The sequence below is a fragment of the Malania oleifera genome, chromosome 4, assembly GCF_029873635.1.
Source record: "Malania oleifera isolate guangnan ecotype guangnan chromosome 4, ASM2987363v1, whole genome shotgun sequence".
Classification (NCBI taxonomy): domain Eukaryota; kingdom Viridiplantae; phylum Streptophyta; class Magnoliopsida; order Santalales; family Ximeniaceae; genus Malania; species Malania oleifera.
The window spans coordinates 123,103,164-123,115,286 of NC_080420.1; the positions used below are offsets into that span (position 1 = coordinate 123,103,164).

General features: G+C 34.3%; 1 protein-coding gene across 2 annotated transcripts; it reads left to right on the forward strand.

Annotated features, from left to right (window-relative positions):
- The first annotated feature begins 4,036 nt into the window (after positions 1-4,036).
- Positions 4,037-8,830, forward strand: LOC131154384 (uncharacterized). 2 transcript variants are annotated; one of them, XM_058107108.1, is made up of 5 exons: positions 4,037-4,344; positions 5,124-5,459; positions 6,164-6,268; positions 6,376-6,423; positions 8,328-8,830. In XM_058107108.1, exons 2-5 carry the CDS (start codon positions 5,193-5,195, stop codon positions 8,565-8,567), a joined length of 660 nt encoding a protein of 219 aa, XP_057963091.1. In that variant the 5' UTR covers positions 4,037-4,344; positions 5,124-5,192; the 3' UTR covers positions 8,568-8,830. The 2 variants fall into 2 exon arrangements, with proteins under 2 accessions (XP_057963091.1, XP_057963093.1); XM_058107110.1 differs by having other exon boundaries at positions 4,099-4,476.
- Positions 8,831-12,123: the final 3,293 nt, after the last annotated feature.

The window sequence follows — 12,123 nt, forward strand, 5'->3', positions numbered from 1 at the left end:
TGAATAGGGTTTTCCATGAGTACTTGGACTGGTTCGTGTTGGTATTCATTGACAATATTTTGGTATATTCGAGGAGTTCGGAAGAGCATGAAAATCATCTGAGGTTAATATTACAGATTATTCGGGAGAAGAAGTTGTATGCTAAACTGAAGAAGTGTGAATTCTAGTTGGATCAGATTGCATTCTTAGGCCATGTGGTGACTAGTAACGGTATATCAGTTGATCCTAGCAAGGTTGAAGTGGTGGTCGACTGGGTAAGGTCGAAGAGTGTGCAGGAGGTTCAGAGTTTTCTAGGACTAGAGGATTATTATAGTCGGTTCATGGAAGGTTTTTCTAAACTGTCTACGCCTCTGGCTTGATTGACCAGGAAGGGAGTGAAGTTTGAGTGGACCAGTGATTACAAGTAGTGTTTTCAGGAGTTGAAGTACCGACTAGTCACTGCTCCAGTGTTGACCATTCCTTCTGGGGATGATGGTTTTGTGATCTATAGCGACGCGTTTTTGAAGGGTCTGGGATGTGTGCTTATGTAGCAAGGCAAAGTAGTAGCATATGCTTGTGTTTCATATTCATCTTATAAGCTTAAACTCTCCCTCATTTATATTTGATTGTGTATTGATTTTTGGAGAGTAGCTTAAGATTTTTCCTATAATATTTCACTCATAAATATTATATTGGGAAAAACTCTTACTAGGCTTAAGATCTTGCATCCTCATTGCAATGTTCATAAGCTTACTTTGTGCTTTGACAAAAATATTTTTAGCAAACTTAAACCCTAATATCTATTGTGCTTTACATTTGAGAAATATTATTGTGATATCTGTTTAGGGTTGTAGAGACTGTTTTACTATTCACATCACAAGCATATTGCTTGTCTCACTCTCACGTATACACATTGACATACATAGTGTTGAGAGTTAACACTTTGGTTAACAAAATCTCGCTTGAACTTAATATCTTATCATATGTGAGTGCATTAATTGATTGAGCATAGTGGTACATATCTATTTAGTGTAAGAAGCATATTTGTTTGTACACAAATTTGATTATCTTTTGCATTCCTGACGTGAGGTCGGAAGAGGGAGACTAGCCCTGTGCATAGCCCTGTGAAGGACGAGATCCTGAGAGGCTCGACCATCATCTCGACCAGCAAGACTTAATGGTGTGACTAGGTCGAGGATGCTGAAGTTCAAAATTCATGATTTTCCTCGAGGCTTGACCAGGTCACGACCATGAGGAACATGACAATCTTTTGTGCGAGATTTCGGCATAAAGTTCCTATTTCTAAAGTCATGATCTTGTAAAACCTAAGATATATATTTCTAATGTTCGTCTATGTGCGATGAGCGGCGTGGAAGTGTGCAGCAGCGTGGAGAGTGTTGTGAGCTCTTGTGTGCACGATCCAAAGGTGTTCGCTTTGGTGTTTAGAGAGTGAGCACGTTGTTTCTTCCTTGTTAAGAGTGAGAGACTCTGTAATTGCTGCACTCTGTATACTTTTGTGATAATAGTGAAATCTCTGCAACTCCATGGACGTAGACAAAATTGTCAAATCACGTCAATATTGTCTTGTGCGTACATGTGATTATTTTCTTTGGCGTGTGCTTGTCCCCATCTTGTTTCTCACAGGTTTTGTGTTTTGGAAATTTTCCGTGTGTTTGTTTATTCCTTTACAGTTATGTTACGTAGTAAAATAGTATATGATTAATAGTTCATTAATAATACTTTTAATTAAATTGAAAGTGGTAAATAATATATTTCATTGTTATTGTACATAATAAACTAAAATATGGTTATTAATTTGTGTTAATAGCGATATTATACTTAAACTAACATTCTTAAGTAATAATTTTTTAGCTAATGTAATTCATCATTACTATTCTCTAATTAGTTATAATATATTATAATACATATAAAGTAATATATTATTATTAAATTTGTTAGTAATATTACAAAATTGCCACTATGCATGAAGTAGGTACTCTTAAGTGGCAAAAGCAATCTTTGTTTGCTCCTCAAATTTACCTAAAAAATGTTTTTTTACCTACACTTTTCTTAATAAGTGCTTGGGGGACATGTTAAACAACAATTTTTTTTTCCTTTTTGCACAAACACTCATTTAGCCCCCATTTAAATGTCATAGAAAATTAGGTCTTACTATGAAAAAATACTTAAAATTAAGTAATTGTATCAATAAGTGTTGTGATATGTAGCTCATATATTGAGTGGAACATATGTACAAAAGGAAAATATGATAGAAAACACTGAAACTGACATACAAAAGGAAACTGTCAATGATTTTACCAGATGCATAGAAACAGTCGACTATTTTTGGTGTTGTTATATCGACTGTTTGTTCTTGGCTTCAAATTGTCGACGGAATGTCTAAAACTGTCGACGATTTGGCTTGGTTACTAATTCTGTTTTTCAAATTTTGAATTCGGAAGTTTGACAGGTTGGGTTTTGGAAGAAAAATCTCGAAAAGTTATACATGTTGCATGATGTAACTCAGTGTCTTTAGACACAAGATAGTGAAACATTCATTGTCATTTGCTCCTGTAAATGTATTGTCGAACCACGTAATTATTCGTGTCATTGTTTTATTGCTTTCATTATAATATGTGTGATTGTGTTTTCTATACATTTCACTATTAAGTGTTGCATTGTGAGATTGTTTGTTTCTGCTGCATATTGATTTGCACAATAATAAGTAATACTTACTTCATGCTTAAAAATAAGCACATATTTAAAAAAAAAAAAAAAGATTCAAATTATTTTTTTAAAGAAAAATAAGTAATTTCATATATATATATATATATATATATATATATTTTAAAAGTGTGTATCTAAAAAATACTCACAATAATCAATATTAAAATACTTTTAGATAAGTAATTTTCCAAATAAGCACTTTTTTCTAAAAAGAAAAATACTTTTATTGACTATGATAGGAACTATAAGTTTTGTTTTTTTTTTCCTAATTTACTTTTTTAAAGCTCTGCTAAAGAATATCTTAATCATAGTTTTATGTGAGTGTCGAATATCTTAATCATAGTTTTATGTGAGTGCCCATGTCCTAAAAGTTCAATTTCAGTCTAATCGAACTAAATCGTACTATTGATCACGAAAGATCATAAATTAACATAAAGAGGAAATTAGACAAGACTAATGATTTGCTCAATGTATCTTTTATATAAATACATAATCATTATAGGCCTACCATGAGTAAAACTATTTTGAATCAAATTAATATTACCCAATTAGAATTCAAACTCATCTAGAACGATACGCGTCTCACAAAGAGACAATTATAGCTCTTAATTTTCTCACATTGTAAATTCAATGTGCCTAATCACTTTCTTTATCTAATACCTAATCACTTTTTAGGCCTATGGCCTCATTAATGGTCGGCTAGTGGCCCTCAAAGAGAATCCCACCCTTTAATCATGTCATGCCAATTTCAAGGAAAATTATTTTTTTTTAATAATATTTCAATTACTAAAGTAATAATAATAATAATAATAATAATAATAATAATAATAACAACTTGTGAAATAAGATTTAGATATGTAATTAGTGATTGTACTTAATAAAGTAAGATTACAATTTAAAATTGAATAATTTAATAATTTTGGTGATTTGGTTCATCTAAGAACATAATTATATTTTCATTACATGTGCTTGATATATTATTATATTTTATATTTATGTAAAAATAATTTGAAAATAAATAATTTTTTAGTAATTTTATTAGTAAAAGTATCCACACATTTCATATATCTTTTGGAATATATAAAACATATATTAAACAAAAATAGATAAAAATTCATCTCCTTCTTCTCATTCTACCTTATGAGATTAATTACATTTTGAACAATTTCAATTAATTAATTTTATATTTAATAACATACATTTTATATCTTAAACTTAGAATTTAAGAAAAAAATTATGATTTTATTTTATATTTTATCAAAATTGATGTGGTCAATTCATGGACGGGGACCACCATCAGATAAGATCAAATCAAGGCCATCCATGAACTGTTCACCCAACTTATGTCCGTGACAGATCTGTATGCAGTATTAGAAAAGCCTCCATACATCTGTGTTTGGTGGAATTGTACCCAAAAGAAAAAGCAAAAAACAGAGAAACATATACATATTCTATCTATGATTTTTGCAAATTTAGTCGTCGGAAAGTGACCCACCACTTGCACGTTCCATTTATTTTTTTCCTCTCCTAATACGGAATCTTATCATTTTAGTCCTCTGTTAATCAGTTTGAGCGGATGAAGACTGGTTGTCAAGCCATCACTTTTCTTTTTGTTGTCTCGCGATAATTACTGGCGAGGTACGGCCTTTCTTCTTCTTAATTTTTATGCTACATGCTTCGATTTTAAGTCGCGACTGACAATTTCTCAGTCGATTTCTGGGTTTTTGACGTCTATGGTCATTTGGGTGTTTGATAAACCCTTTAATCTCAGTTGGGTTTTCTGAGTTTTGATTTGGTCCCATGTGATGCTTTGACTCTGATGTTGTGATTAATGCGTTCATTCTTCTTTCTTCTTGTTGAGAATGTTTTATCTGTTTGGATATGTGCATTTTTGTGTGTGCGTGTGCGTGTTTGGATTAGATATTCATCATCTTAATTTTATTCTTCAGGGTGTTTTAGAAATTGGGTTCTTGTCTGTTCTTCTGCTCTTTGTGTTTTTGTTTCTCAAGATTTCTCACCTTCAGTATTCTATTCTTATTCATGTTTAGTCATTTCTACTGTGTCTTGTTGCTCTTAATTCTTCATATTTTTCTCTTGAAAAAATCTTATTTTTATTGCCTTGATGCACCATCTCAGCAAGTGATGGAATAAAAAATGTTGAAAATTTCCGGGGAATAGTATCGATATATTAGCATCTACAAGCATGAGTGTTCATCTCCAGCTTCATCTCCTTCGGGGAGTAGCTAGTAATCTTTGTTACTTAAGAGATCATTGAAATAATTTTATGACACCCATATTTTATAAATACGGGGAGCGAGTTCTTGTGTACTTCGATATAATAGCTTCCAATTCCATCATTCTTTTATATGTTTTGCAGTTTTGTGACGGCTTCATTTGTTTCCGGGTGTTTGATGCAGGCTTTGAGATGCTAGTACTTATTTTGATGCTGTAATACGCTGTCAATCTCATCTCAATTGGGTAAATAAATGGGGTCTGAAGGCCCTCCTCCATTGACGATCCATGTGACAGGATTTAAGAAATTTCATGGGGTTTCAGAAAACCCAACCGAGACAATTGTTGGTAATCTGAAAGAATACACGAAGAAAAAGGGTTTGCCAAAAGGCCTGATTCTTGGGAGTTGCAGCATTCTAGAGACTGCGGGACAGGGTGCTGTTGTTTCTCTATACCAGACGCTGCAATCCGCTGTGAGCAAGAAGGATTCTGAATCATCAAATTTGGGAAAAATTATATGGGTTAGTTGCTCACATGTTTCCACAATCACTTTCCAACCATATAATTGTTTCCCCTTATCACCCCCTACCCATAAAAGTGTGCATTGTGTCTATAAAGATGCTTAATTTTGTAAGTGCACAAAAGCAGGTTCCTTTTTGTTGCCCTAGGAGTTGCCGCAATTGACCTGCGTGGTGGAGGGCTGGGTTGTCGGTCAAGTCACAGTTGAACTGTGACAGTTGGACTATTGTAGTTTAAGAGATTTGGCTAAAACTCTCACCCTAAGCTATAGCTTTTGGTGCAGCAGCTAGTACTCAGTACACTTTATATTTTGTAGAAAGCTACCTTTGCAGATCTACTCCATCTATGCCAGCGTTATTTATCTTAGCTTGTAGAAAATCTTAAGTAAAATGCCTTAATGTTACCTATGAACCACAGATCAGATGATTTATTAGACTATAAGATTCTTTATTACAGTTATATTTCAAATCTCCATCCTAGATTATGCCCACTGGACTTTAGTTATTTATCTCTTTGTTAATGAGCCTCATTCAAAACCTTCATAGATGCCTAAAGTCCGATGTAGATTGTAGACCAAAGTTCGAATAATTTTTAAGATCTATTTTAATCTCTGTTTCTCAAAATTTAAAAGTTGTTCAGCCCAATTAAACTGATCATATTTCCATGTTCATGCATTTTTGTGCACTTCCTGATGACATCTCTTCAGCTGCACTTTGGAGTTAATAGTGGTGCAACAAGGTTTGCAATTGAGCATCAAGCTGTCAATGAAGCTACATTTCGCTGTCCTGACGAGATGGGATGGAAACCACAGGTTAGATATAGGCATACAGCCCCTTCATTCTTTCCTTTTGCACATGTGATTTCATTTTGGCTCAATTTTCCATACTACTGTTTATTTCCTTGTTTTATTGTTTGTAGAAAGTCCCCATTATTCCTGCAGATGGTGGAATTTCACGAACACGAGAGGTAAATTTTATTTCGTGGGTCTTTTATTTTCTTCCATATTTTTCCCAAGTTAATTTTTTTATGGACACTACATTCAACACCGTTATTTGTTTACAGTTATATGGATTTGATGGAACTGTAATTGTGAACTGTAAGGTTTAATGATCAATCAATGTGCAGTAAATGTGGTGCCTGAGACCACTTGTGGAGTGTATACTTATTTGTTCACACCACTAAGATGCAGTATATATCATAGGCTCAATTGTAATAGCTTAGCTTGCAGTGGTCTTTTTGTTCTCTATGTTATTTTGTTTTTCTTCCTTGGTGTAAAAATTTGCCACCTAAATTTAGAAGGCATTAGGAAAAATTTTTCTTTCTTTTAATTATGAAAGATAGCTAGGTACCAGTCTGGAATTTTGTGCAAATGTGCTTTATGGGTTCAGCTTGAAGGGAAGTGTGTGTGGGTGTGAAGATAATACGCTGTTTCAAAACATCCCACTCGCTCTTTGCTTACCTAATTGCAATTCTATATGGACATGGAGTTTCTTCTGTCCATCTGCTGTTCCATTTTGCGATCTCTTTCCTCATTTGCTCTATGGTCTACAGACTATGTCCTCCTATAGGAAGGTGCATCTGCTGGTAAATGAAAAATTTTCAGCAGGTTCTCTTTTATTTCGACTTCTTCATGATCAAACATAGACATAATTGAAGTAGGCAGAGTGTGAATGAGAAATAACAAAGTTCCAACTAACAAGTGGAAGTGAAGAGTTTTTTTTAGCTTCGTTAAGCCCTCAACTTTCCACTGTAAATTAAAGCACATCAAACACTTCCCCTTCTTGGTGCCAACTTGTGTAATTTGTCTGAGAGTGTTTTCAGTTCCCATAGCTGCTGCATTTTGAATCTATTGATCAATCAAGTCAGCTCAGCCAACCTTCAGCGGCAGGGACTGACCAGGATAAGCACTTTGTTTCTTTCATGGATTTTATTTAATGTGGTTTTGAACGCTATGTTTTGATACTTCTTGAGGCATACTGTCATGCTTTTGCTTTGATAAAAAAAACTGTCACATTTCCGCTATCCCTGTGGCTTTTGCACAAGCAAAGTATGCATTATTTAATATATCTGCAAACTAAGGCCATTCAAGCTTAGAGTACCCTGAAATCAGGTTTGAAGTGTCTTCCAAAGGCAGTCATTGGGCATTCCTGGAGATGCAGACAATCTTCAGTTCCTTTCTCCTTTCAAGCGTGCTCAAAGCCTCATTGGTTGGGTTCCATGGTTGAGATATGGGTTGTGGTCCGCTGATTCGTAATAGGGTTTGATCCTCAAAGGGTTTGTGTGCATGTGCGGTATTAAGTGTGTGGGTGAATTTACTTACCCTAAAAAAATAAAAAAATAAAAATGCATGTGGGACATACATGGGTATTTATTTTCTGAGACCTGGATCTCTATTCTCAACCAATTTTGTGACTTCCTCATAATTTTGGTGGGCTCTCTAGTAACTATTTGTGAATATGGTTTGTTTGCATGTTAAGTGTTTTTCCTGTACATGCTTGACACTGTGAAGATAATATACGCCTTTTCCAGCTAGGCGGTTCACTCATGCTACCCACTGGTTTATGATGACAGAGAAATGTTGCCGAGTTTTCAGTCCTGCTCCTAGTCTGTAATAATTCTTAAAATTCCAAAATTTCAGTAACCATATCTGAATTTTTTTACATTCTCAGGTGAGTGACACTTGCATGTTGAAAAATAATGCAACTTCTCTGAAATTTTGTTGTCCTATGATTTTTGGAAAGCTTCAACAACAAATCAAAATTAAACTCTCTGGGAGCCAAAGAAAGGCTGTATATTGTTTTAGTATGCTACTAGTTTCTTTCCACAGTTTCGCCCATTCTAAAAGGATTTCCTGTTCTAATTGTATGTAGACTTCTCTTCCTGTTGAGGAGATTACCAAGGCCTTGGTGAAGGTGGGTTTCGAGGTGATGAATTCCGATGATGCAGGTCGGTTTGTATGCAATTATGTGTACTATCATTCCCTCCGCTTTGCAGAGCAGAATGGAATCAAATCGCTTTTTGTGCATGTGCCCCTCTTCTTGACCATCGACGAGGAAACACAAATGCAATTTGCAGCTTCCTTGTTGGAGGCGCTTGCATCTTTGAATTAGCATTCGCCCATCCTTCAGTCACATCTTTATGCGGGAAAGCTTATGAGTGTTGATTGCTGTTGGCCATGTACGCGAAGGGGAGAGGTTCCTTGTTGATTCAGATACTTCGATGAACTTGCTAGTGAATGATAAACGAATGTTTTGCACGTCTCATGTATTTCTACTCATGTTCCTAGGAAGGTTTTGAGCCATGTTTGAAGTTTCCAAGCAATCATCCATGTTGCTTTGTGAATAAAATCTGCAGTTTGCTTCTGCTTTCTTAAGCCTTTCTCATATTTGGTGATATTAACTCTTGCATACTGCAGTTGGCTCCTATATTGTAGACATAAAATTGGACTGATCTCAGCACAAAAGGTGATGTATAATTATATTGGGAGTTCTTATAACTGAGTGCTTGACATAGTTTTGATCATCAGGTGTTGCCAAGGCCAGATGCTTCATTTAAGCCTTTCTTTCCTTCTTTCTTCTTATTATTTTTTTCGAAATAGAAAACTGTCGTTTTCTTTTATCTCTTGAAAGTTTTGATTAGGAAGAGGAAAGAGTACAAAGAAATTGAGATTTATTTGCACCCATGCCCATGCATTTTAATTTGAGCTGTGCAGCTAAAGCGTCACCCCCAAAGCCAAAGGGAATAAGTTTGATATGAAAGATCATGCATTTTTAGTTAAAAAAAAAATTGTCAATTTTTGTCATGCCTTTGAAGTAACCAACAAAAGGGGAAGGTGAAAATTTGAGAATAAGGAAATTATAAAGTAGATTCAAACATCATGCCTTGATGACGTTAAGACTGATTTGCAAGATAGGTGAGAAAGAAATGAAATTTGAACAAAATAATTGATTGATTAACTGATTCTATTTGTTTACTTACTCGTATTTCATTCTTATGTTTCAAACAAATAGTAAATGTTGTGAGAATTTGGATATATTTAATTTATTACAATGTCCAATAATTTTGAGATATGTTTGGTTTGTATGTCTACTGCTAAGAACAAAAGAGAGATGTTATAAAAATTTAATAAAGAAAATATGTTGTCATTACAAAATAAATAACAATGAAAAAAAATTTCATTAATTTATATTATATATTAGACAAGAAATAATTATTCCCAAATTATTGATGAAATAACAAAAGCTTTTACGTGTTTAATTCTTTTTTTCTCCTTAAATTATTATATTCTTATATAATTTCTAACATTTTCATCTTATTTCATTTTTTTTAAAAAGACATTCTACAAATCAAATAAATGATTGCTTTGGTTTTAAAAGGTCATATATATATAGGGTATTTTCAGTGACATAGTCTTGGCTCCTTGGAGTTGTGTAGAGCTTGCTGGTGATAGGTATAGTGACTCATTTAGAGTTGATTTTCTCAACTATGGCATAGGACATAGGACACCTTTTATGCATAGAGAATTTTTTGCTTAGGTCAAGAAAATATGTACCATGTAAATTACCATCATTAGTTTGGTAAATCATACTTACAAAAATATATGTAACGCATTGATGATGTGTCCGATACATTATTCAGCACATGGAAGAATTTTGCTCGTACATGAGCAAGGACACGATCAATCATAACTCGTAACTGAAAACAAATTTACTATAAATGTGGTTTTTACCTCTTTAATTTTGACTATTGACAAGTGTCAAGTCAAAATTTACAACTTGCCCCTAGTCACTAACTCTTTTTTTTTTTGTTTTTCAAAAAAATTTGAATCCCGACCTCCCATATAAGGGCCACAAACCGCAGTGGAGCCCACTTGTGGGGTCCCGTAGTGGGCCCCACAGCTTTATGAGGGAGGGAATATCTCATGAGCATGTATCTAAAACTTACACATGCAACAGTTAGTAATGTGATGCCTAGCAAGGAAAAAAATATATAGTAATGTAATATGCACCCCATCATCATGGGGTACATGTCATGCATCATTGGGTCAATGGCAGGAATCTCAACCTACCATACTTTAATTGAGTTTAAGTAATTTAGGAACCTCAGTCTCAGCTATACTAGTTGGGAAAAATGAATTTCATTATTAGCTTTCACAGAGGGAAAAAAAAAAGACTTGATGAAACCCTCATCTATTAGGTCTTGAACCCAAACTCAATCATGCACAATTATTAAGCTTCTATGTGACCATGTTTTGTTCAGATGATTGGGGCGCACATACATACAAAGTATTGGGTCAAACCTAGCTTTTGCCAAAAGAATACCAAACAAATCATTCAAAGAATCCAAAGTGAAGGGGCAATGCAAAAACAAATGTGAGCATGCTTTCTCATCCATGAAGGAAGCCTTCGCTTTAAGCGAATCATTAGTATTGATTTTCTAAAGTATTATTGTCCAAGTAAAGTCATTATCTTATAAAGAACTCTACCTTCACAAATTAAAGAATAAAGGACAACCACCCCCACCAAGGAGATGATTTTAAACACCAAATTACCTAAATCCAAACCTTGACACCCTTTCAAATCTATTCACAGTTGCCACACCTCACCCAATAATCTCTATCTTGCTCACCTACTCCCAACCACTAAAAATCTCTAATCAATTTTGCTAATCTATGAGCCATTCACATCAGAATTTTGAAAGGAGAATGAAGAAACACAAGGATGGATAAGAGTAATATGACATGATGACTCCCCTTTATTCAAGAGGATTATTGAGATTAAAAAACGGATCTTGAGAAGATGCGAGGGTCATGTAACTGTAGACAGTTTGTTTAATTAGTGGGTTGTAGATGACAGATTAGTTCTTTAGAAATTTACAATTAATGGAGAAACAAGGGAAACAAAGTCACATGGCGCAAAAAAGGTTTGGAAATGTGGTAGCTTGCCTAAATATGCTTTGACATTGTGTGATGTAGGACAATTCTAGGAACCCTAGTCCTACCAAAGACCCTCTCACAAATGCACACACCAGATACACTTTAAGATGAGAATTTAATTAACCACAATTACCAATATAAATTATATGCGAAAACTACAGGTTGTGGAAAATTCAAAAAGTTATAGGATTCATGTAGACTTGTCCTTAAGGACCTAATCAAGTATGATAAGATAATTACTTGAAAGATGGTAAATTCAAGCCTTAGAATTAAGCCTAAACATGCACATTATATATCCTTAGAATAAGACACAATCAAGCATTCAAGTATGAAAATCTTTTGGACTTTGAAGAGTTTGTCTGCAGAGATTATTCAAAGATATGTAATGAATATTTTGAAGAGGCTAATGAAAGGTAAATATCATATTGGCTATCTAGGATTTATTTTGAAAGTGATTGAAATGAGCTTACTGAAATTATTCGGAATGATGAACACAACACACTCAAACCTTGCTCGATATCCTGAATGGTGATTCTCGGCGCTTCTTGGGGTTGTGATTGATCTGCTTGACTGTTGAAGTAATAATCTCACAAAGCAGCTACTAGAATGGTAATATGGAAAACGGATAATGATAATCTCGTGGCCTCTCACCACTCAATCTCCAAAGGAGAAGGGATGTGGTCTCTCACTACTCACTCACAAAGAGGGAACAAGCTTAAAACTTAAGCACA